We start from the raw sequence: 26645 nt of genomic DNA, 5'->3' as shown, positions 1-26645 counted from the left end.
TTTACTGTTGAAGCTGGGCTCCATAACTCCCCAAACAAGATCAAATAGTAGAGAATTTCATATATTTTAATCTACGGAGCACTACTTTAATCATAAGAAATCCAAGTAGCTCCCAAGTTTCAAAATCAGCTAAAACGGGATATGTGTTAAGGCGTATAATCACATATGAGGAAAATTGCACATATAACCGTCTGCAAACTGCTGATCATGAAAATGAAAGGATGCGCTTTCCTGTACATTGTTTACAGGAAGACCCAGAGTTTGCTTCTAACGAATACATAACTAATACATGCTTATTGTCTTATTTTTAAAGGTATCTCCTTATTTTGCGAATCTTAGAAGAGTTTATGTCGATCACTTTTTAATTATTCATGATTTAGTAGACAGCGCTCCTAAATGTTCTTTGCATCTCAGTCTAACCTGGAAGGCAAGCAAGCCAGCAAACAAACAAAAACCCTGGCACTGGCTAGTTATCTTGAACAATTTGATCCTTTAGTCTAATAATATTATCTTTTGTTTTAGTGTTTTGTTTACTTTATAATCAAATTTTGAATAAACAGGAAATGCAATATTTCAGTTTACACCTGCTCTTTCTCTACAGGTTTCATTAGATAAGCAATGATGTGTAAAACCTTTCCACCCCTAATTATAATGGCTAGGGTATGCTGCTGATTAATGTTTAGTACTTTGTCTATTCATACACTACATGTAATAGTGGATAGTTATTGGATAATTTAAAAAGTCTGACTGTTATCTTAATTTCCAGTGAAAAGTCGAATAAGACTTTGAATATGTCGCCTTTTCATCCTCAGTCAAAACAAAGACAATAGACAATAATAATAAATCAATGATCCGCATCTTAATCATATATTTTCTGAGACAGCATACTCTGTAGCTTTAATATGTGATGGGAGGACGATGATGCGCGTTCACAATCCCTCCCCTTCCAATATGCAGGCGGGCACGCGCAAAGATTCCTGCTCAAACTCGATCACAAGGAGAGAACAACCTCCGCGTGGCTTAGCGTCACACTGAGACTAAAATGTCTCATCTGCTGTCCATCAACAAGTATTGCTTCGTCTTCCAAAGTAATATAGGAGGATACATTATGTTTTGGAATAATTCTGCTTATCACATCTAATTGATCGCGTTATATTTCATCGTTATAGTTCATCGTTATATTTCATTTATTTTCATACGAGGAGTGGAGATACTCACGTACAGGTAAGGCAATATCATAAGCAGTTTAAACAACGCAGTTTTAAGACCTCTTGGCTTATCTTACATTCAGAAGTCATTAAACTGAAAATACATTTGATATTAAAATATTAAGTTACGTTAGAAAGTTGCCTGTACTTATATATTGTTCCAACCCCAACGCAGTGCAGTTGTTTTAAATGATGCAGTTTATTTTTCAATGAGAAATAGTAATACGTTTATTTTCAAAGTGGATCATATAGCTGGATGTTTTCAGACATTTTCAGCACAGTGGATAGGAAATATTTCAAATACTCGTGCACCCGCAAGTCTGTATGCGGCCAATAGGACATACGGGCGGACTGCAAATACCACATGTTCTTCTTTATGTAACCTTTACATGTCCGAAGCACATAGAATAGATATGCTTATGTGAAAAGGATGTTTTGGTATGTTCGGTATTTCATATTAAAATCAACGGAAAATGTGATTCGACACTGGCTTTCTCGAACAAGTAGACTATTACTTCCTAAAATGATTAACTGCTCTTAAGTTAGGCCTGAAAAACTGTTTTGTCTTCTTTTTCAAATATGTTTTACCATCTATATCTACATTTTATTAACAAAACAAGCTTATCTATGTCATACAAGAGGGTTTCTCATTGAAGCAACAACGCCTACCTTCAGATATTCTTACCTGTGAGTTTGTGCAGTTTGACTATGCACAAACTATATACTCATCCCCATTCTTGTAAATTTGTTCAATGCAGGTGCTGAAAATGGCAGCCAGGTACCTGGTGCTCCTTGCCTTGGGGACTGCAGTAATTGTAACTGTGCATTGCTGCCCTGAGCAGTGTAGCTGTTCAGATAAACATCCTCATATACTTGTGGACTGTGCTTACAAAGAACTTCTTCTGGTACCTGTGGGCTTGCCATCTAACGTGACCACACTTAGCCTCTCGGCAAATAGAATCCAAGTGTTAAAATCAAAAAATTTTGTAAATGTGCCCCAGGTTACGTCTCTTTGGCTGGCCCACAATTCAATTGTGACCATTGAGAGAAACACACTGACCCCAATGTCCCAACTGAGGAATCTGGATCTAAGCTATAATAAAATTATTCATTTTCCTTGGGAGGATATTGCCAACCTCACTGCACTGCAGCTGCTGAAAATGAACAACAATGAGATGGTTAGTCTACCGAAGGATGTTTTCACTAACCTTAAAGACCTGCGTTCACTCCGCATCAACAACAACAAGTTTACCACCATTGTAGAGGGAACTTTCGATGCTCTCACTTCTGTGTCACACCTTCAGATTTACAACAATCCATTCAGCTGTTCTTGCAAACTGGAATGGATGAGAGAATGGATCATTCAATCTAAAATTTCCATCCCAGAGAAGAACAGCATTTTGTGTGAAGCCCCTGCACATTTAAAAGGTGTAGAGGTCACAAAAATGCCAAAACTGGACTGTCAAGCTCCAACTGTTACCATAACTTACCAGCCCAACATCGAAAACACAGAAATATATGAGGGGCACATGGTTGTCTTGAATTGTGAAACTAAAGGGACACCAAAACCTGATGTTGAGTGGCACATTTCTGCAGGAAATGAGCTATTAAAATTCACATTGCCCTCCATTGTTGAAAAAAGTGAGATCTCTATTAATGGGGCACCCTCTAATACTAGGTTTCTCATTTTTCAAAATGGCACCCTAATCATTCCTCACATGAGCAAGAAAGAAGATGGAAACTACAGTTGCTCTGCTACCAATGACATAGGCAAAGCTGATAGTACAGTGAAACTTATGGCTGCAACCAAAAAACAAGACATCAACATGTTTTACCAAAAGGTGGGCATCAGTTCATCTGGAAACAAGCCTGGTCCTAAGAGCTCTGAAAACAGTGTGATTAGTACATGGCCCATCTCTAAGGAGAAGAACAAAATCACGCCAACTGGAACATCATCCATTGGTATTAATACTAAGCAAATTGTTGAAGCATCTGATACTTCACCTTTTGCCAGCAAGTGTGGAATAAGTGATGGCACACAATATATATCCAACCACGCGTTTAACATGAGTTTGGATGATCTTAAACAGTACACTTTTGATTTTGGGGTGATTGCTCTGGAGGTGTCTGAGACTGAGGCTAAAGTCCAGCTCAATCCTCTGCAGATGGCCAATGCTAAATCCAACCTTCACCTCAACCAGCCCCAAGACCTGGAAACTGTCAATAAGGAGCCTTTCAGTCTCTACCAGACATCAACCAAAAAATCACCCCTGGACATGCTGTATATTTGTGTTAGCACAGGCAATGGACATTCAGTGGTTCAGTGGTCCAAGATAGAGGAAGGTGTCAATAGCTATCGCTTTCAAGGTTTACAGCCAGGCACCAACTATACCCTGTGTCTCACCTATGCAGGCCAAGACTGTCAGGTACAAGTGGTCTTCACAACAAGAAAGAAAATCCCATCTTTGCTTATCATAGTGGTAGTGAGCGTTTTCTTATTGGCTTTGGCTACAGTACCCCTGCTGGGAGCCACCTGCTGTCATTTGTTGTACAAGTATCAAGGCAAGACCTACAAATTGATTATGAAAGCACAGAACCCAGATCAGATGGAAAAGCACATAGCAACAGATTTTGATCCGAGAGCGTCTTTCGTGGAATCGGAAAAAAACTTCAACCCCAGTGAGCTAGGTGAGGGAGACGGCGAAGCAGACGGCGATGAAGGAGAGGGAGAAGGGGAAGAAGTTGAGGGCAGTGTGGTGACCGAGTCGATCCCCGAATCGCAGTGCAAAACTCAGGAAGAATTCGAAGTGGGCTCCGAGTATAGTGACAGGTTACCATTAGGGGCTGAGGCAGTGAATATATCGGAAGAAATTAACGGCAACTACAAAGAGCCGCGCTAATAATCTTTCGGCACAGTGTATAAATCAGTAACTCTAACACATTCCAAACCAGGTAAATACCGATTATGATAACACGTTGTTATGCCGTGCAAAATGTGCATTACTCAAATTTACCTCAGTAATCTTTCAGTAAATGTATATATTTCATCTTGCAAAATGAGGTTCTTGATTTTTGACAGTTGCGAACAAAGGGTCTGCACTCCAACAAACCTTAAACTGATTTGTACATTGAACTAACGCAGAATTCATCTCCAGAAAGTCTTAGCATCCCTCCATATATGTAAGCAAGTGTAGATTCATGGTAGGGGTGAAACTGAAAAGCTCCTTAATTTAGGGCTTTGGGTTAGCTTAACGCTGTGATCATCCGTAGTGATCATCAGTTGAAAGTTTCAGCCGGAGTGGTTGCTGGAACGCGCCAATGCACTGACTGTTACTTTACCTGTAGGCATGCGCGCGTCTACAAAACTAGGTAACGTGTGTAATGTGCAACTTATAATGTGGGACTTAAAATCTCTTTAATGAACGGGTGCTTAAATATCCTCTCGCCTTTATTGAATTGATTAACCGTGTCCTTCCTCTACTTTAAGATACATGTTCGTGGCATGTCACACAAGTATTTTCAAATGTGTTTTACTAGAAAATAGGTAGATATTCTCAATGTCGATATGTGGTGTAAGCCATTAAACTGAAAAGATGTTCCCTTTTTTATAATCAGTGGTTGGTTCTCACCATCAGTCTGTGCGCACGAGCCACGGGGGCGTATATGGCGGCATCGAGTGTCTTGTAAATTTAAGATTGGTGATTAGTGTCGAACTGTTCAACAATGTTGTAAAGATCTTCAGACTTCACTCAAAGATTTTGATATGATTTTATGTACGTGGACTTAATAAAATATTGAAAATAAATATTTTGGTTATTTATTGCAATTATACAAATTTCATTTAGACCCGTTAAAACATAACTATAACAAATCAGACTCTTGTGCACATAAAAACTCTTCATTTTAACAAAAGTAAAATATAAGAAGAAAGTACAATCCTCGATAAACATTTACCTTTTCGTTTTCGGATAAGTTCTCATCACGAACCTTTTTTTTTTTTTTAAAGAAAGAAAATGAAGAAGTTTCGCAAATATTTAGAGAATCAAACCATCAAATACGAGGAAATTGTTAACGACACATAAAAAACCCCATTAAATTTACATTCATTAAAAGGGATTAAATAATTCAATATTTTGAAAAGCATACGGATGTTTATTTTTTACATTCAGGCATTTAGAACGTAAAATACGCAAATACGCAAAGTTTAGGGTGTGATTTTTTAAATTGTTTTTTTCGCGGCGTCCATTAAATGTTTCGTGAGGAATATTACTGTCCTTCTGGTGGTAAGAAACTGCGCAGAACAAAGGCATAAAAGGTAGTCATAAGGTGCAGGCTGCACAGCCAACTGTGGCTTGATACTCTGTACACCGGCAACGCTTCTGGTAACCATTTACAAACGAAGAAAGAATCCAAACGAAGACTTTTCAAGTGAACTATAGATTTTTAAAAAGGTACGGTCTTCAAATGCAAAGGAACGATTACATTTAACTTAATAACACCGGGATCTTTCATGAGTTTGCACAGCTGTTATACATTAATAATGAGACGTTTTCCATCCTTATGGTGTATTTGTACTGTGAGACATCTCGTTCTGTCCGTTTCAAAAACCTCCGAGGATATCATATATATTTTTATTTCTAAATGTTTCGTTTAGATCACACATTCATTATTTTTTATTCAAAAGCAAAAGGAGGCGATTATAAAAGTAAATATATCAGAAAATATCAGTCTCATTTCTACAAAGGAGAATCCTACGAAACAGATTCTTAAATTTAGATGTAAAACTTTAATTCTCGGGAAACCAAAAATGACCTGTTATAGCAAGACAACAGTAATGAGTAAGTATAACCTTCGCGAACCAACCTTCAGTGGACATCTATATAGGTCTAACCATTTCACTACTTAGTGCCACTCATACTAACGAATGTAAGATCAAACTTAAGCTTTGAAATGAATAAATGGTTTATAAATGATTTATTAGCACGAACAGTCAAACAGTTTAACTTGGACATGTAATTATAGGGGAGTTCAGAGCCTCACTAAATGTCTTGATAAATGTCATTATATATTAATTAATTAATTGATTAATCAATCAATCATATATACACACACATCTATCTATCTATCTATCTATCTATCTATCTATCTATCTATCTATCTATTTTCCATAACACAGACAGAGAAAAATTCAAACACCCAACAAAGGAAACAGGGCACTATTTAAGACAAATGCAGGTCAGTTCTACACATAACACTATCTTCAAATAGTTTAATCAGAGTGATGCCTCACAAGCCTGACCATGGGTAGACGGTAGTTTCAGTCCTTAGTCTGGGCCCTCCCCGATCCTTCTCTGGCCTCTGTGGTGCCACTCACTTTTTTGCTGCTGCCTTTAGAGCAATGTTTGAGGGTCCCGTTGAGGAAGCTCTCAGAGCTCTGCCGTTGAAAGTGTTTTCTGGACCCCACCAGGGATGGGTTATTGACCAGTGTGTAGAGGAGATGCCAGTGTCCACGTGCCAGCTTGGCACTGGACACTTTGCTCCGTTTTTTGTCCTGTGAGACCAGGTGGATTCCTGCAGGATTTCAGCATCATGGCCAAATCAGAAGATTCAAAATTAGTCTGCTTTTGTCTTGGCTATATTTGTAGTTTAAATGTATGTATATGTAAGAAACTATCACATCCATAATTTCAAGTGTACTTTCATTTTTATGTGGGGTGTGTATGTTTATATATATATAAATATAATTAAAATTCATAAAGTAATACATAAAGTACTGTCAACCTATTTAAATGTGGAACAAAGTCCACAGCAATGCAGTAAATTAGGGTCATCATGAGAACTAAGCTACCACATTTATATACAGCCATGATGCAACCTTTTGAGCACAGTTGGCCATACTGAGCTTGCCATTACTATGCTGGAAACACAAGCCCTGTGGGTTGCATAAATATGAAACAGTCAATTAGAATGGTCCATCTGTGTAATCCTCCAGCCTAATGCTAATCTCTCCTACACAATAGAACCCTGTTTAAACAGGAATTACTACTGTGTCTAAATGCAAACATGCCCAACGTATATTCCCAACTTGGGATGCTAGGACATGGCACAGAGCAATCAGTTTTTGGCTGAAAATTGAAAGAATGATTAATGCACATTAATACACAGACATCAATGCTGTGTCAGCTGTCTCGTGTTTAACATCTGCATTTACTGGCCATTTTTTAACTCCTTCAGAAAATAACTGTTGGTACACTCTGTCCCCATGACTGATTTCCACAGAGGTAAAAATTTCTCATCTTATGTCATATAACGATTCTACGAAGAAAAGGGCTTTGAAAGGCTGATAAATCCCCAGTCACCAGCTTGTACTGGGCATAAGACATTTGGTGCTATGAACTGTGCTGCTTTGTCTGTCACAGGTCTAATACAGGGCAAGAGTAAGACCTGAAAGACTCATTGCACATTAGGGCCCAATTTAGACTGACAAATTTAATCAGGACAGATATGTGCGCCTGCTGCGTGCAAGAGAGTGTGATGAATCAATTATGTTCTACTCAAGGCTGGCCAACTGCCTGCATTTGCAGCCTGGTTGGCCCTGGAGAAATCAAACTCACAGACATACAGCATCACTGACACACCTGGCTAACATTAATTTACAATGGATTAATTAACATTGTCTATTAACAGTTACATTGGGCCTACAGTCATAACACAAACTGGAATATGAGAGCTGGCCTGGGATCAGACTTTATCCCTCTTGTACAGGGATTTAATCACGCTGTTGTAAAAAACAAACTGCTTCAGAATCAGCACTCCCTAATGCCTGTAATAATAACTTCAGGCTAATTAAAGACCAGACGGCCATGCTGTGCACTGCTTTATGGAACGAGCACACAGGCAAACCGAGGCACCCACCTTCCTCAGCATCCCGCGCCTCCTGTCCGGATGATTGGTCCTGCCTCTGAGACTGCAGCAGCAACCCACAGAAGGCCTTCATCACTGGGTGAGACTGGCTAACCTCAATCTTCAGGTAATGAGCATAGCAACGGTAGCCTGTGGATTCACACCATGGGGGATGGCTGAATTAGAGAAACATAATCTGCTGACCATCATGTGCTATTGTGTGAAATGGCACTTCTGCCTGCACTTGCATTAGACCTGTTTCCCAGTGGTCCACAGCATTCATCGCAAGTCACTTTAAGAGATTATATAGTAATCACAGTGGTACATATTACAGATTGAAAATTCATTCAACTTTTACAGGTGCCAAATATGAGGGAAATACCACTATTCTGCCACATGATCTTCTGAGAAATATATGCTGCATTTATTAAGCCTAGTCTTGAACTAAATTCCACTGCCAATGGTAAATTAAATTGTGATTTATTTTTTTCATCCACAACTTGGATGTAACCTAGGTCTGGTAAACTGTCCTATACTATACCCATTATAATATACAGTATTTTCTCTTTCTGCTACTGTGACCAACCTGGGTCAAAAGCCTCCACACTGCGGTTCAGGAGGCTGATGTCCATGCGGCCCAAGTGGATGATGTTGAACAGAGCCGTGATTACTAGCCTCCAGATGCTCAACAGCACCCCCACCAGGACATTGGTTGGAAACAGCAGGTAAGTCAGAAGGAACAGGCTACCCCTGAAGGCCAGCAACAAAAACATTTCCACACTAAGTGAGCAAAATTAACATGGCCACAAGATAAGTAAAGTCTAAAATGGTTATAAAACTTGTTTCATGGGCTGAGAATACAATTTCAGGTTGAAACTTATGTCAGCCTGTGAATAAAGCGCTGTACCTGTTAGCTAGGTCTCGTGTCCCAGCTTCTTTTTGAATAAACCAGAACCTGGACATTAGATGCTGGATGAGCACAGCCAAGAACAGCAGCAGCCAGAAGGGCCTGGAATAAGAGTTAGATGACACTTATGTAAATGCTGTAAGGAGTCTAGGGACTAGGTGGAGAGACTGTTGTCATAATGCTTTTGTGTAGTGCTCTTGGGGATAGTGTCATGACCCTGGAGTCATAGGGAGGGCAGGGCAGACTCTAGCTCATGGTCACTGAGCACTACCATGAGGCATTATAATTGCCATCATCCTCAGTGAAGTCCATGTCCACTCACCACATCCTGCCAATGAAGTGGAAGAGCACAAGGTTCTTTCCATAGAAGATGGGAATGATGACAAGGAACACAGCAAACACAAGGCAGATGAAGAACACCAGAGTCTGAATGATAGTGCCTTCATGTGGAAGGAAACAGAAACAGTGATAAACAGGAGTGTGCACACACGTTTAAAAACATTACACATAAAATGTGTTACGCATAATCTTTATTATAAGGACAACATATCCTTATAATAAAGAATATTCTACTGTGTGACACACCACCTTCCTTTCTAAGCAGAAATTTTAGAAAAAGTTATAGAAATGCAAAGCATTATTAATTTTTTTTCAATGATAAACAAATCTACAAAAATCCCCTTCTCAGAAAAAGACCAGGTAGAAGAATGAACATGGGTGAGAGCGCCCTTTAGTGTCCAGCAGAGTGTCCAGAGTTTAATGTACCGAGACAAATGAAAGCAGCCTGGTAGCTGGTGTAGCCTGTCCAGCAGACCAGGGCAGGACGGGATGGCCTGATGTTCCTCTGGCAGTTGTACACATTGTAGGTTTCCCCTCGGTACAGACCCCTTAGATTAGACCTGCAGTCAAACAAGTGCCATTTTGTGAGTTTAAAGAGGTATAATATATAAGACAAAGAATATAATGAGTACACCCCTAAAACAGGTAATGCAATTGGATTTCGTACCATTAAATTAAACTGCCATGCTAAATTAAAAAAAATAAAAATTTAAAAAGCCATTATTTTCAGTCTGGTATTATTTGGTATAATTACCCATTTTCATTAGGGACAGATAATGCCCACTTCCATTTGCTGTAACTTATCATTATGAAAACGATGCCCACTGCTATTATTCTCATTATTGGGGGGGGGGGGGGGGGGTGACTATGAAGGAGAGAGTGACTGAGAAAGCATAAGTAGGTGTTTTTAGTCTGTAAAAGGGAATAAATAATAAAAAATAGGGTTAAATAAAAAATAAAACCAGGAGATTGTATTGAATTCCAAAATCAGCTATATACCTTTACCTGTGTAGCACCATGGACCTCATAAACATAACCAGATTGACCAAACAAGACAGGGTCACCGCTGAAACATAGCACACTGGAAAGTGGAAAAAAAAACAGGCACATTACATTTTATAGATACACCATACAGATTGACCTCATAGGCCCACACACATGCACATACCAAAATCAGCACTTTTCAGTATTTGTTCATTAGCAAAAAACCTCTGCTACAGTCCAGCAGTTGGCTCTGCTGACTCCATTATTATTGCCCTGTGTGTGTGTGTGTGTGTGTGTGTGCACTTATTCATGGTTGCTGTAGTTAGTATAGATTTGCACACGCATAAAGCAGAGTGACGGTGGATCCAATACACTCAGCACAGGATCCATTACAGGCCTCTGGGCATTTTTTTTCCTGCAATTTGCAGGAAGCTTAATATGATTAGATTCAGGCAGCTGCCTTCATAGAGCACACAGTCTTCTGTGCTGTCTGTTTACTTCGATAAGAATGTATCCTGACATCCTGAATGACTTCTCAGATACACAGTTAACATGTTTTTGAGAATTTATTTCAGGTCTACAATTTATGTAAAGAAGAAGCCAAACTTAAAACACCAAGACCTGCTGAAATGGCATTACAGACATGACAGGGCCACTTCTGAGCAGAGGTGGAGAGTTCAGGTTAGGAAAATGCATAGCAAAAAAAAAAAAAGCAAACATCTCATCAATTGAAAATGTCTTTAATGTATGCAGTATATCTAATAATTTTTCATTCTAAAATTATTTAAAACTATTGTAACATTGTTCAACGTATAACTAAATATATACACTACCTGGCCAAAAAAAAAAAAGGTCACACACTAATATTTAGTTGGACTGCCTTTAGCTTTGATTACGGCATGCATTCGCAGTTGTATCATTTCCACAAGCTTCTGCAATGTCACAGCATTTATTTCTGTCCAGAGTTGTATTAATTTTTCCCCCCCAAGATTGATGATGGGAGAATTGGACCACTGTGCAAAGTCTTCTCCAGCACATCCCAAAGATTCTCAATGGGGTTCAGGTCTGGACTCCGTGGTGGCCAATTCATGTGTGAAAATGATGTCTCATGCTCCCTCAACCACTCTTTCACAGTTTGAGCCCAATGAATCCTGGCACTGACATCTTGGAATATGCCTGTGCCATCAGGGAAGAAAAAATCCATTGATGGAATAACCTGAGTGTTCAGTATATTCAGGTAGTCAGCTGACCTCATTCTTTGGGCCCATAACATTGCTGAGCCTAGACTTGACCAACTGCAGCAACCCCAGATCATAGCACTGCCCCCACAGGCTTGTACGGTAGGCACTAGGCAGGATGGGTGCATCACTTCAGCCGCCTCTCTTCTTACTCTGATGCGCCCATCACTCTGGAACAGGGTAAATCTGAACTCATCAGACCACATGACCTTCTTCCATTGCTCCAGAGTCCAATCTTTATGCTTCCTAGCAAATTGAAGCCGTTTTTGCCAGTTAGTCTCACTGACAAGTGGTTTTCTTAAGGCTACACAGCTGTTTAGTACCAATCCCTTGAGTTCCCTTCGCATTGTGTGTGTAGAAATGCTCTTACTTTCACTATTAAACATATCCCTGAGTTCTACTGTTTTTCTACGACTTGATTTCACCACACGCTTAAGTGATCGCCGATCACAATCATTCAAATTTTTTTTTTCAACCACATTCCTTCCTCGAAGATGATGTTTCCCCACTGTCCTTCCACTTTTTATAATTCGTTGGACAGTTCTTAACCCGATTTTAGTAGTTTCAGCAATCTCCTTAGATGTTTTCTCTGCTTGATGCATGCCAATAATTTGACCCTTCTGAAAGACTGGCCAGGCAGTATATTTTACAGGTAAACATTTTACTAATATCTTCATTTGCATTAATTTTAAAGTAAAAATATTAATGCACTGAAACAACTTTGATTCTTTCAAACATTTACCACATTTTAAAGTTGATTTTTCTTGATTTCTTAATAGGCTGAATTACTAAAAATAAGATTAGAAGTCTTACAGAAATCTTTGATGCAGAGAAATACTTTTACATATTACCTACATTCAAGATATCTCCACTTGCCATTTGGTTCCAGCTGCTGAGCTTTTCTAATAAACTCACACCAGCAGGTGTAATTAAATAGTGAATATACCTAGGTGATACAAATCAAGGACATTTTTACTTTTGGAACCTTTTGAACCTTTACAACCATTACAGCTTCCAAACAGACGATATGGAAAATGGGCCTGCTTCCAGAAACAGCTGTTTGGTGCTTTCACTTGCTGAGGGAAAGAAGACTGGACTCACCCTCAATGCACCACATGTAGTACACCACTATCTTGACCACTTCTTTACGATCTTGTGACAGAATAATGTTAAATCCTGCCAGGAGGAAGGTGATGTCTTCATCCACCCCACTTCGGGCCTTTTGGAGAGTGGGCACTAGTCCAGTTACCATTAAGAGGGCTATCTGTGAGGGCATGGGCAAGTGGCAGATCAGCATGCATGCAGAGGTCCAACGATAATCACTCAAAATGTTTTCACATGGGTGATGCAAATACACACACCTGATAGAGAGCAATGATTTCCACAACTAGAGAGATGGCTATCTTTAGTGGAAACCTGAAAACTGATACAGCAGAAAAATCACTCAAAAATAACCTGACATCACTACGCAACACTAATATATATATATAACTCACAGTTAATTACCTTCATCAGGTATGTAAATGTAAGACTTGAGAGTATGAGAGATTATTTCAGACATCTTGGGTTTAGAACTGCTTTAATAAGAAAGGATAAAAACACACAGATTAGTCAAATTTGGTGGCACAGGCACAAATCACTTTGCTAGCTGTTTGATTAATCTCTGTTAGGTAATAGGGAGACCTTTTATGTGTATTGGGCAATAGAGAGACCTTTGTAGCATGTGGTCTGCCTTTACAGTATTAAATAGGACTTTCCACAGAACAGGAAACAACTGCTCACCTGGCTCAATGTAAACCCTATGACTATTTCCACTGACCTTTCTTATCACTCACTGCAGCTTTGCATAAGGGATCTTTGCATGGAATGAAGTCATCACAGGCAGATTAGGAAATTTCACATTTAAGATTGTGAAGCTTCAGTGAGCCCTACCGATCACTACCTACTGAATATTTTTCATGTGTTTTCATACTCTTACTGTAGGAAATATGTCACTCTTTTTAATTACTATCATTAGGGCATAAGTTGCATTCCTGTATTTTATTTACATATTATTTGTAGTGTATAAATAGCTTTTGATCAAAAAGGTCAATGAACAGAAAAACTTTTGATGGGCAGGTCTCATTATTCTCACTTTGTGGAGCATTTTTAGATTAACCACAGCACAATTCACACCATCTGACCTGGCTTTAGATAGCTTCTTTTTTTTGAGGATCTTCTTTAAGTAGTCTCGGTAGTAGCTGCTCTCTAGATCCTAGAACAAAAAATAAATACATAAATGCCAGTTTTTTAAACAACTACATACATTCTACAGACACCTGTGGACAATGAACTAATGTAATGCAAGTGTATCTAAAATAGTAATGCAAGTGTATCTAAAATAGTTGGCTTATCATTTGTTTATCTAATCACAATCTCTAAGCCAAATGTGATCCTCAAACATATTTGTCATGCAGATTATGAGCAAATAAGACCAGCATTGTGCATTCTTTGCAGGAAAATAATGCAATGCCTATGTAGTCTGTTCTGCCATGAACCAGAACCCAACGTCAGAAAGCTGCTTATAATGATTAGAGTGTGGAAAGCCATTCTGGCATGTAATTTTCTACTTTGCAGTTTGCTAATGAAATAAGATTCATCATTAGTGATTTAAGAAGCGTCTCATGTGTGCACATGACCTGAAAGAAAAGGCATTGCTGTAAAAGACTGTTTTGCCCACAACCTAAACTAGAATTCATGACATGTATATGTAGCTCACAAAAGCACTGAGCATCAGAAAACACACCAAAATAAAAGTGTGTGTATTCTTGCACAGGACTAATATCAACTTACTAGGTAGACACTGATCGCAGTCTAGCACTGCAGGTCCAAACTCACCTCTGAGGAATTGTTTTTCTCTGTGCCTTTCAAGCCCTTGAACAGGAGTAGAGGATACTGGAAACTGAGAAAGGCCAAGCAGGCAATCTGAGGCAGGCTGCTTAACAGGGCATAGTAAATATATATCTACAGAGGAAGAGAAACACAAAAAAGAAAACCAGATTGAGTTGTGATGCATTCTTGTAACTTTTTCTAAGAATAGTTTATGTCTTCCAAATGCATTATGAGATTATACTCTCTGAAGATAAAAAGTTTTTCCCCTTTACTTACAAAAACTAAATTAGGTAACTCAGACAAAGTGTCTGTGAGGGTAGAACTAATCACGTGGAGCCTTGTTCATTCATTAAGAAGAATGAAAACAATACTTAGAATAATGACACAGAGTACAATGTTGGGCTGAAACAAATACACCAGAACCTGACATATTTCAGACTCACAAACACAATGGGAAAAGACATTGGACCACATTTCCCACTGTGACCTGGTTTTAACAAACCTGAACCTGACTAGGCTGAACTATACTGATTGTACGCATTTAACAATAAGGCTGAGGAATTGTCCTACCTGTGGTGTTTTGGGGCAGTCCACTTTCTGCCAGACAAGGACCCCAAAATGTGTCCATGACAACAAGCTGCCGAGCACGTAGCCCACCTTGTTATGGAAAGTGCCACAGGCCAGCAATGGGTAGTACAAAGCAGGGTAGTAAAACAGTGCTAGGATCAGCCAGTACTCTAGGGACAGGAATAAAAAAAGGGCTATAAATGTATAATTTATCTTAACCGTTTCTTAAAAAAATATTTAAACAGCATATCTAGTGTAGGGTATTACAGAGGAAAAAAACTCTCAAATAAATACAGCAACCACTTTTCTCTTGAGAAACGTATCTATAGCAGTTCGAATATGCTCATTAATATGAGCTCAATTACTTGATGAGACAGCTTTCCATCCTTCTGTGTGAATGGAGCTTGGTTTTGGATAATCGCCATTTTTGTGAATAGACAAAGTGATCATCTGATAGCTCTGATACAGGTGTGACTCACTATGACCCTGTTTCACCACCCTGTCTTTACCAGTTGTTTTTCCCAGCCACTCTGGTGGTCTCACACACAAAAAAAGATTATTCACTTCTTTTCTTCTCCATAAATCCTATACTGTGCTTGTATTAGAATACAAAGAAAATGGGTGATACTGACATTTGTGTATTGTCTGCACTATCTCCAGGTTGTCTTCTAGCTGAACTTCAGCACAGATGAAAACCCATTCCCATACCTCTGTTTTGTATGTCCTTGATAAAGGGGAGTGGGTTGGGGGCCATGACCAATTTGACGAGCTTGCAGAAAAGAACCCCAAACACAGCCACTGAGAGGCCTTTGTGCTGTGTATGGTCCAGAAAATTTACTGGGCTTAAGAGAGAAAAGTATGCAGTAATGAAACACTGTCATTTTACATAGCAGTTGGGTTTAGTTCTGTGTGAAGTAAAGCTGAAGAAAAGACATGGTTAATGAGGATCCTTGGTGTGAATGTGGTTGAGGTTGTAGGTGTACCAGAGGCCCATGGCTCACCTGAGTAAACCTGAAACTCCTTGTAGACTGCCCCCAAGTTTCTGCTGTCTTGCCAGAAGTGCGAGGATTAGCATGATCACCAACTTTACACACATCACCCACACACACAAACACAGGAGGCAAACTCAGTCGGTCTATATTGACTCCTGCTAAAAGCAAACCACCCATACCCAGCTGTAGGTCTCCACAGCCCTGTATTTGATCCCACTGTGCATTTCTACTCCAACATACAAATCAAACAATAGACCATCATTAAATAAGGGGAAGACACTTGTATTCTAAATAGGAACACACTCTGATGTGAGCACAGATTCTTCATCATGTTCAATGAACACCAAATTGGAATTAGTGACCTTAAGGAATCACCAGGGCCTTAAGAGCATGTTGAGGGTTGCCTGCCCTGACGCATGGCCATCATGGCCAATTACCATTCTGCTGTTTTTATAAACATCAAAGATGGGAGAATGGCGACAGGGCAGCAAGGGGCTATATGTTAACTTGGTGGGAGGCCTGGGAGGTACACAGCATGACATGATGGGTAATAATGAATGCTGCCCATTTGACCTTAATGGTTTGCCCACCAAGTAACATTTCTTGTAAGAGATTTAAGTTTACTTGCAACTTTGTCATAAACTGACTATATGGTTAGTGTTTGCAAAATTGGCAACTAATAACATTTACTGTATTTATTTTACCCTATTTCTTTAGTAATTATATTTTTAAGAGAATCTTAAAGTAAATAAAGCTAGTATGAAAAAAAGAGCTAGCATGGAAAAAGGTATGGTAAATGGTGTGTGTAAAAATGAGAGAAAGAGCAGATAATATATACAAAGACTCACAGATATGGCTGTGATGCATATGTGGTAGAGGCCATCATCCGCTGTGGGGTCACATGGTAGAATAATTCTAGAAATTTCAAACACATTGCATTTATCATAAACTGCTGCAATCCAGGCAGTTTATTCACCCAGCAGATACTGATGTCCCAGAGTGCCCTCTCATAATGCCCCTCCCCCCATCCACCCAAGCAAATCAACAATTTAACCATTCAGCCTCTCCAAGCACAGATTATGCATTTAAATAGATTTATAGACACTGTGATTCAGGGGAGGGGGATTGTGACCACATTTTCCAAAGTAAACTGGAATTACCACAAAAGAATGACAAAGCCAAGGTAAACAGGAGACTGGGAAGAGGCCATTTGTAATGAGACTGGGACTAATTTTATTTGACCAACAGTTTAATGTCTTGAAAGTAAGCAAAATATGACATATTGTAAAACACCACAAAAGCAATTTGTAGTCAGTCTGTATAAAGAATGCAACAATTTTCCTGTATTGTGAAACATTACAAAAACTGATGACTAATTATGAGAAAGACAATGTGAATCACAACAGTTGAAATTCTTTCCCCACATATGGTATTCTGTGTTGTATCTTACTATGTTACACACAAAAGTGCACAAAAAGCACAAACACATGGTAAAGAACAATACTGACCAGGCTAACATCAAAACATGAAACCACTATTAAGCATGAAATTAGTCTTCTCTTATTATGAGTGATACAAGCATTTAAAGAAGATTTGGGTTATGTTTGTAACCTCTTATTTTACAGGAAAATAATCCAAACAAAGCGTAACCTATATGTACATGAGCAAAACAAAATGCACTTACTCAGTAGAAGGCTTGGTAGGTAGATCGTTGTCTTGCCATTCCGAGTAGTCATAGTAATCAATCCCAACTTCTTCAGTCATAGTGGTGGTTTAAGTATCAGATATATCCAGTAAGTCAGGCTGAGCAGTATAAAGTTCTCTTCCCATGGGAGACAAACCACTCTTCTGCGTTTCAGTAACAATGTGTAAAAAAAAGTTCCCTCCAAAGTTTTGCTAACACTGCTGTCAATATTTAAAGTTCTCTGTTCCCCGTGGTATCTCTCCTTCCTCATGTGTGTCTCTGTGTCCAGGTGCTCTGATAGTGCTGCAGAAAAGAGCCGTGAAGAAGAGTGAGAGGACCTTGCCACAGTGCCACCCCTAACTTAACTTGGTGGTTAATCCCTGTCTGAACAAGGAGGCCCACACTGGACGACTGGGAGAAGGAGGAAGAGGGAGAGGGAGAGAGAGAGAGAGAGAGAGAGAGAGAGAAGGGGTGTGAAAAGCAGGGACACTACTGTTCCAGACTGGGTCAACCAAACTCTCCTGCCACCTGTGGATTAGGCGGCCGAACAAGGGTGGGCTGTTTGCTGGCGTGGAGGACCAGGAGCATTGGACCATATAAAGCCTGACCTGCCTATGTGTGGGGTGGGAATGAATGGGGAGCTGAGGCGTACTCAGCCCTTCAGCCATCCACACCTTCCATTGTGATAATTAGAAAAATTCATATGACCAGATTGCTTTTTCCACTATTTTCTCACTAGGGAAATTCCAACTAAGGAGTCAATGTAAGGGACAAAATGGCAATATCACTGTCCACACGTACACAAAGAATCCAAGACAGTGGTAGCTTGGCAGTGGTATGGTTGATAGGAATTATTCTAATAACAAGAAACGCTATGCAGTTTGAAGGAATTAGATGGCATGTTTGTTTCTATGCACATTAATGTACATTCTAAAAAAAAAATCACAACTTGAAACATTGCAGTATATTATATAATTGATGCCTATTAAAAATATTGGGGCTGTACAACATCAGATACATTTCCCAAAAATTAATTGCATGCATTTGTGTGAGAGAGAAAAATTCATTGAGATTAGTATGAGTGAAATGGTGAGTGTAGTCTGCCCAGTATCAGGACAGAAAGCTGCGACTACGTGAGCAGAATGATGACAGGAGGGGGCTGAAGGTTACGTCTCATTCCCACTCAACCCTTCACTGCTAATTACACACATTTCATGAAGTGAATAATGCTGAGAATCTTTTCAAATTCTGTGTGGTGCATGTCAGGAAGCAACAGTGTTATCCTAGACAAGTGGGGAACACAATAAAGCTCTGTTGCCTTCCTCATGCTCTGTTTTTTTTTGTGTGTGTGTGTGTGTGTTGGCACTCATGTTTTGCAACCCAAGTCAGAGTGTCAGTCTTGGTTTGCCATTATGCAGGGATTACAGTCAAAGACTGTTTAAAAAGTACTAAAACCACTCCTGAAATTCCAGAATAATATTCATCTCCCTGTGAGAAAAGATAGGCTTCAAATAGAGGTCACCAAACAAAGAATGCTTTGAAGACTTACATCACCAAGATGGTGATGGAATTGTGCCAGATAGTTTGTTTTCACTAGCCTGAGAAATGGATGGCACTTGGTCGCTCTCACTGAGTTTGGGCTATTGCTTATAGTTTGAGCAATCAAAACTTACATTGTGGGGCTTGCTTTGGCAGCTGGGGTAAACAGTCGCTCAATCCACTGTGACACGGCAAGATACAGATGGGATCCTGTGATAGATACCGAGATTCATCATTCTAACGAAAGAGCTGCATGGATGACAGAACAAGAAGAATGTTCTTCCTAATGATTTCATATGCACAATCATCACTCATAGTCTCCTGGGAGCAGTTATCAGCCTGTTACATTCAAAAGTAATTAAAGGTAGTCTCCATGGTGATAACCTGTGTATGCCAATGACAGATTGGTACATTTAATGTTAGGTTAAACCCCCCCCCCCCCCAAAAAAACCATCAAATCACTGAAAAAAGGCAGACAACTTAATACTCAGATCCCAGCAGCTTCAAAATGGTCACTTTCTTTTTCAGAATGTGACCCATAATAGATCACCACTGACATTTGAATTGGACTGTTTTTTTTTGGTTTGTTTTTCAATATCATGATTAACATGATAATGTCTTTCTTATTTTGTAGAAAGCCTGAATACATTATTGTTTTTGGTATTAATTATTTAAAAGACTATCTATATCCATACATTTTTGCATTTCATAAAAGACACTATGATCTTTCCGATAAAGTCAAGCATTGAATACAGGTTTATGTGGGATGTGGCCTTGAAGTAAAAGTACAGTTAACCTACTTGGATAACTTACTTCACACTATGTTCAAACTAGCCAAGTTCCCAAACCTCACTTTGTACAGTCAGTCTTGAAGCTTTCGGCTCAGGTTACTTGGGCAATATCATATTTGGTAAGTTTATTCTACGAATCTGAACGATTCATTTATCGCGTAGTGTAAACTATGCTGTTTATACACGCACCATTAAGTGACGTCTAATATAAGATGTATAAGAAAAGCGCTAACAAGAAGCCCTTTACGGTGACGTTGGAAAGCTGTGGTTCTTATAGCTACTTGCTAGTACCCCTGTGAGAAAACAAGAACATGCATCCTCAAAACAAGCATGTCGCCCCATATGCAATACTTCAGATCCACAGCTGAAATGCTGTGGCATGATATGAAGCAAGTCATTTCATATATATATGGGCCAACATTCCCTGCTATCCACTGCACAGCAACTACAGAAAGTCATTAAATTAAGGTATTACCAATATATAGTTAACTTCAAGCCCTTGAAGCCTAACGATTACGATGGATACCTGTGTTTCGTATAGGTACTCGCTAATACCCCTGTGAAAAATCCAGAAAGATCAGCCATGTCTGCATCCTGAAAACAAGCATGGCACCCCCTTTTGGAACATATTAATAATTTTGCTCTACTTTTGCTTTTCTTCTAGCTACTACGCATGAAAACCCACAAACTGTGTACCGTACAACTCACATTTAGTTTAACAACTCGATGCATCACTGAAAATACTTTAAACTTAACATACCATTTTAGATATTCAACTACCTGCTGTTATTTGAATATTTTAAAATGGTAGCAGGTCAGCTGAATACTCACATCTGAATACCGTCATCGAGGATGTGTCTCCCGATTATTTTATGTTATTTATGTATTTAGTATTAGACAAACTTTACATGGTTTGAATGGTAACCCATCCATGTACAGATGTAACGTTGTCCTCGTGCGAAATCTTACTTATTTTTTTGCAAGCTCCTATAAAGGCATTTTCATCAAACCACACGTGAGTGACGAAATATGCAAATTAATGATGTCATTAAAATGTTTACACGTAGTACGAACTTTCTGTTACCTTGGTTTTGAGGAGATCCTTAACTATGTTTTACTTGACCTTGATGCCAATGCAGAGTACCAGATAGTTCATTCATTTTTTTAAAAAGGAAGAAAAAGAGATTACAATCAAAATTGTCAGCAGTTCCCTAATAACCTTTAAAGATTCACAGTCTCCAGTTTACAAGTAGCAGAAAAATAAGTTTTCTATTTAAAAAAGAGACAGCATTATCTGAACAAGAACACTGTGTGCAATCTCACCAGACTTTGACCTCATCTTGCAGTGTCCAGAACCTGGTAATGAAGCTGAAAGTGCGGTGGAGGCTTCAATAGGACACATCTTGGCTTAAGTTCAAAGAAATGGCCTTTGATCACTGCTATGCTCACATAGCGCTGAAGAAAAACTTTGTGAAGCCTTTGTAATTTTAGCATGAATGGCTCCTAAAATGTCATCTTATCTTTATCTAAGTCTCAATAATAAGTAAACAGTGTTATTTATTGCTCACATTCTTCAGTGTCATAACTTTATGAACAAAATGTTTAAATAATAAAGGTCAAAAAAGTATGTCAGACCCAATATTTAGTAACTAGTAACACCTCTTATATTAGAAATAATTTCAATTAGTTACTTATTCAATTAGTCCAGTGGATAGGAGGGAAATTTTACCCATTCCTTTATATAATATGTAATATGTATATATGTATATATAATTTATATAATTCTATATAATATATAATATAATATATATGTATTGCTCTGCTTGCACTATGGCCACATGGCCATACACTGCAGCCACCTGCTCTACTCTGCAGCCTTTCATGAAGCTGTGGTGGTAAAGAACAGCTCCTGCTTATGTCTGGTGATGAAGGAGAAATTGTATGATGGAGATGATTCAATTTTAAGTGAATGTAAGGTTCTGATTATTGTGATTCTTTTTGAACACCTACATGTTATTCCTATTTGTAACTAATTTTTCTCTGAGCCTAAACGTGATGCTAAAATAGACACCTCCAGGGAGAGCCTCCATTCGGTACTAAGGTGAGCTGTGCTCAGAGGCAGGAACAAGTCTGACTTAAATGGCCTAGCTTCCATCGCAAAGCTCTGGGACTTTTCTTGTCTCTTACATTAAGAAATGTTAGTATGCACATGCACTTCTCTTTAGATGAGACAAGTGTCTTTATGTATTTAAACTCAATGGGCTACCTTATCCTTCATGATAACTCATTTCCACATGCCATTAAATGATGAATATGTGCTACCTTTTTAAGAAGCACAGCGGTGTCCTGAAAGGGGCATTTCAGAGCCTTATAACAGATTCGCCCATGTCAGCCATAACATTATGAGCTGATGTTGAAAATTCTGGGGTCGCAGGCTTAATTTCTGAGGTCACGGTGCTAAGTCCCATGCTATTAGTGAGCACCAGTTACAATCAATGAGCTTTGCAGCACTCAATTAGAGTGTAATTAGATTGTTCTGTGTCTGAAATATTCTGTGTTCTGTTTAATGGAGGAGGCCGACATATCACTATTGATAACTATCATGTCATTAAATTAAAACAGCTTCTGCAGGTTTCAGCATAAAATACTCCCATGTCTTCTACACATTCTGGATCTAAGGAAGTGCACACTGAAGCCTAAAATGAATGAAAGTTTTATTGTTATGTGTGTGCTTGTTTGGTACTGCACCAGTGAAAATGATGGTGTTTCCATATTAATATATTGCACAGAAAACTGCATTTTTAAACCTTTATTATTCATAATAGAGCTATTGAGCTGTACCTGTTTGTGATATTGTTATAGTAGGTACAAGAAACGGGTTTGTTAGAGAGCATATTTCACTAAAAAACGTATTATGCAGTCTAATGATTGCACAAAACAGGGCTGTTTTTCCCCAAAGCATTAAATTACATTGAAAGATCAACTTTAAATGGTAGAGCGATCATTACTCTGAACACTCTGAATACTTTCTCTCTCTCTCATTTAAGACAGTCTTAACACTGTAATGCTTTTGGGAAATGGGGCCCAAAGCAATTGTTCTCAGATCTGTCCAGGAACCACATACACAGCTGTTTATTTTCCTGCTCTAAAACACTTGTTTTGACTCATAAAGGGCTTGATAATTACTTGAAGAGTTGAGGTGCAGTGTATAGGGTTCACTAGATAGGATTTCAGATGTGATATACGTGGTTGATTAGACTTTTAAAATAGGCACCAGTTAAAAAGAAAGAAAGAAAAAAGAAATCTGTGTCATAGGGGTCATTTTTGATGTGATTGATCAGTACTGTAGAGGGCTCAAGTGCATGAGCAATGTTTATGACATGATTGGGGAACTAGGATGTGTAGGACAAGTACAAATCTTTTTGGAGGTTATTAAAGCAGCAGCATTCATCATAAAGTCACACACACCTGTACACATACACATATAGCGGTGTGTCTTCCTGCACGTCACAGTGCTGGTGGCTTGACAGCAGCTTTGATATGCGCAGCAGACACGGTGCTGTCTGCACATTGCCCCTGGAACACATGACTAATAGAGATATCAGACACCCATCATGTGTGGTGGGTATGCTGTAGAGGATTCAATATAAAAAATAAGATCCAGCACAAATGACATGTTCAGATAGCCTGGGATATATATTTGGAGACTCAGAATATTGAATATAATTTGACATTTTTTTATATATATATATATATATATATATATATATATATATATATATATATATATATATATATATATATAGAGAGAGAGAGAGAGAGAGAGAGAGAGAGAGAGAGAGAGAGTATGTGTGTGTGTGTGTGTGTGTGTGTGTGTGTGTGTGTGTGTGTGTGTGTGTGTGTGTGTGTGTGTGTGTGTGTGAGAGAGATGGAGACCTTCACTTAGAATTCTCTGGCTACTATGCCAGAGAGCTGGCTCTTTGGTCTGGTTGTCAGAGCTCATGTTTACCTCCTGTTATACTTGGGTTTGAGTCCTGGGTAGGGTTGTGTGTCTGTTCTGGCAATAAAAAGAGAAAATGAAAACCAATTGCAATTTAGAAAAAGAGAAAATTAGTGGGCAAGAAAATAAAAGGCTTAGATAATATGTGTTAGATGGATGGCTTGCTTGTAAAATGACAGAGGGGCATGATTGCTTGTATGAGCAAAATGAAGACCTTTGATCTAAAAGGTGGAAATGGTTCATTAACTTTATGATAGACTGGCTAACTTATTCTAGGTAATCTGCCTATTTAGAATGTATGGTCAGCAACTGAATGACACACAGTGGAGCCTGTACAGTGGTATTTTTGTGGGCAACATAAGGTGATATCAGGAAGAGACTAGAAGGCATAGAATTAGAGGCGAAAGAACTGATTTGACTAATGTATAGTGTAGTGGAAGCTAAGAGTTTTGATGGGACTTTAGTGTGATAACAGAATATATTTGTTGAGTTTCTTTACATATGAGTCTATAATTAAGCTTCATTAGCCAGTTTAACAGGGAATGTTGCAGGAAATTTCAGAGGAGAGTAGAAATGCATATGCTGAATTTCAGCATTTATGTAAACATGGTTTGGACAGAGATATGCATGCAGAGAATGAAGGTCAGATGATTATTTGGAATTGATTATATCCATGTCCAAAACAGGTGGAAATGATGAAAACATCCACAAGTAAAATGCATTTGGAATATTGACATATAGTTACATCATCACTCATGTTTAGAACAAAGGCATAGGTGCCCACATGGATTAAAAATCATGTAAAAATGTTTAGTTTTTTCCCCGGCATCCTCACCGAACCCACTGAATCACCACAGTAGACCCGTAATAAAGACTGACGAACACTGAGTCTGACTTTGCCATTAATTGCTCTTTGTTCCTGGCTGCTTCGTTAGCACCTTGCCTGACTCCTCCACCCCTAACTGTAACGCGTTAGTGAGCAGAGCATGCCACATCATGCCAACTGTGCTGCCAAGGCTTACTGGCACTAATCACAGCATGGCGAAAGTGTGACAGGAACAAGCCCGCTTTAATTAAATGCTATGGCACCCAACAAAGATCGCCACTCATTAAAACTAGTGCAGTAATTTACTGAGTGTTGGTTATCGATTTCCCTGCCCTTCCGTTTTTGCTTTTTTTATTTTAAAAGTAAAAGACCGCTTAAAATGAACCATGGATCTGTGTTTGATAAATGTCAATGGATTATCAGAAATATTTAATTTCAAGGTGTGTTTTTTTTTTTTTTTGTTTTGTTTTTTGGAGAAGCTGTCAAAAGTCTCATAAGCTGAAATGTATGCTCCTGGATCTCTTCCTTTTCTAGTTTTTCTCCATACTTTCTCCTGTCAGGGGTTTGGTTTTGTAAGGTGATGCTCCCCTGTGGGAGTTCACCAGCATCCTGTTGTGTTTTCATGGTCATGATTGACCTTGGCATCTGCTTCTCTCTTTAACCCCCTCATACGCCATAGAGATTTTTTTAAAATAAGCTCTGCGCTGCTTTCTATTATGGTCCCAGCTCAGAGGGTAAATATAAACATGCTGTAAAATGTACTCCTGCAAATTAGTGCTGTAATTAATGGCTGAAATTTATGATGATCTAGGGAGTATTTAAGTGAAAGGCTGAGCAGAAGACTAATTGGGTATCCGTGCTGCTATCAGGAGAAAAGGCTTTAAATAAGTGATGGATGATGTTCTGGAGCAGGTGGGGTGTGCATGTACACACAAATGTGTGTGTGGGGGGGAGTGCATGGGCGTATGTGTGTGTGTAAGTACACACAAATGTGTGTATGGTTGGGGGTGCGTGGGCATGCGTGTGTGCATATACACACAAATGTGTGTGTGTGTGGGGGGGGATTGCGTGGGCATGTGTGTGTGTGTGTGTGTGTGTGTGTGTGTGTGTGTGTGTGTGTGTGTGCACATGTCTGTCATTTCCAGAAGATCAAGCTGTTTGTGGTTTTAAATAATGTCTGTCAAAGATAACAGCATTTCTAAGACATAGAGAAATTAATTTTTTTAATTAATTCTTAGTACTGTAATAATCATTATTTCAGTTTGGACTAATATTTCTTTCACAAAACCAATTTAGCTGTTAATGTTATTTCTCAAGGGCAATTTTTTTCTCAGATGCAATGATGTTTAAGGCTACAGGATTATACCCAAACACACTCAAAGACAAAGCAGATCTGTAATACATAGAATAAAGCCTAATTCTGCATGTACACAGGTAAGTAGTTAAGACATGAATAGGGATTTCTTTTCCCTGCTTCTTTTATTGGTCCTGAGATTTTTTTTTTACTTTGTATTTATTCCAAATACAAATATAACAAATTATATATGTGAACAAGCTGTAACGAAATGTGTTAGTTTGTGGAATGCCATATCAATTTATCAAATGCGTTTAGATGGCATTAAAATTGAACATCTCTGCTTAAACAATATTAAGACATCTAGTATCCCTGTCATGGCTAATCAGATCTCCTGAGTCTTCTCTTACATCTTCAGAATAATGTCAAAGGTTTGGGGCTGTATGAGCTGTGAGCTTCTGCTCCTTTCATCAGACGACATTGTTTTTGTCAGGGAGACTGT

General features: G+C 38.8%; 2 protein-coding genes across 10 annotated transcripts; one reads left to right on the top strand and one right to left on the bottom strand.

Moving 5' to 3' along the window:
* Positions 1–971: 971 nt before the first annotated feature.
* On the top strand, positions 972–5013 carry islr2 (immunoglobulin superfamily containing leucine-rich repeat 2). The gene is made up of 2 exons (XM_035520896.2): positions 972–1224; positions 1967–5013. Exon 2 carries the CDS (start codon positions 1976–1978, stop codon positions 4106–4108), a length of 2133 nt encoding a protein of 710 aa, XP_035376789.1. The 5' UTR covers positions 972–1224; positions 1967–1975; the 3' UTR covers positions 4109–5013.
* Positions 5014–6363: 1350 nt separating this feature from the next.
* On the bottom strand, positions 6364–21137 carry stra6 (signaling receptor and transporter of retinol STRA6). Of its 9 annotated transcripts, none has more exons than XM_027003193.3 (19): positions 21108–21137; positions 19367–19442; positions 17694–17996; positions 16858–16924; positions 16019–16101; positions 15726–15859; positions 15021–15187; positions 14457–14582; positions 13763–13833; positions 13086–13156; positions 12941–13002; positions 12681–12843; positions 10363–10438; positions 9784–9917; positions 9341–9458; positions 9019–9120; positions 8698–8861; positions 8124–8261; positions 6364–6779 (listed from the first exon to the last, which is right to left on the bottom strand). In XM_027003193.3, the coding sequence occupies exons 3-19, from the start codon at positions 17771–17773 to the stop codon at positions 6526–6528; spliced, it is 2010 nt and encodes a 669-aa protein (XP_026858994.3). In that variant the 5' UTR covers positions 17774–17996; positions 19367–19442; positions 21108–21137; the 3' UTR covers positions 6364–6525. The 9 variants fall into 9 exon arrangements, with proteins under 9 accessions (XP_026858994.3, XP_081568085.1, XP_026858993.3 ...); XM_081711959.1 differs by having other exon boundaries at positions 19367–19481; positions 21108–21129; XM_027003192.3 differs by having other exon boundaries at positions 17694–18104; positions 21108–21124.
* Positions 21138–26645: the final 5508 nt, after the last annotated feature.

The sequence above is a fragment of the Electrophorus electricus genome, chromosome 4, assembly GCF_041902795.1.
Source record: "Electrophorus electricus isolate QZ-2024a chromosome 4, ASM4190279v1, whole genome shotgun sequence".
NCBI classification, from domain to species: Eukaryota; Metazoa; Chordata; class Actinopteri; order Gymnotiformes; family Gymnotidae; genus Electrophorus; species Electrophorus electricus.
Note: the sequence above shows the minus strand (reverse complement) of the source record. Positions and strands in the feature narration are given on the sequence as shown.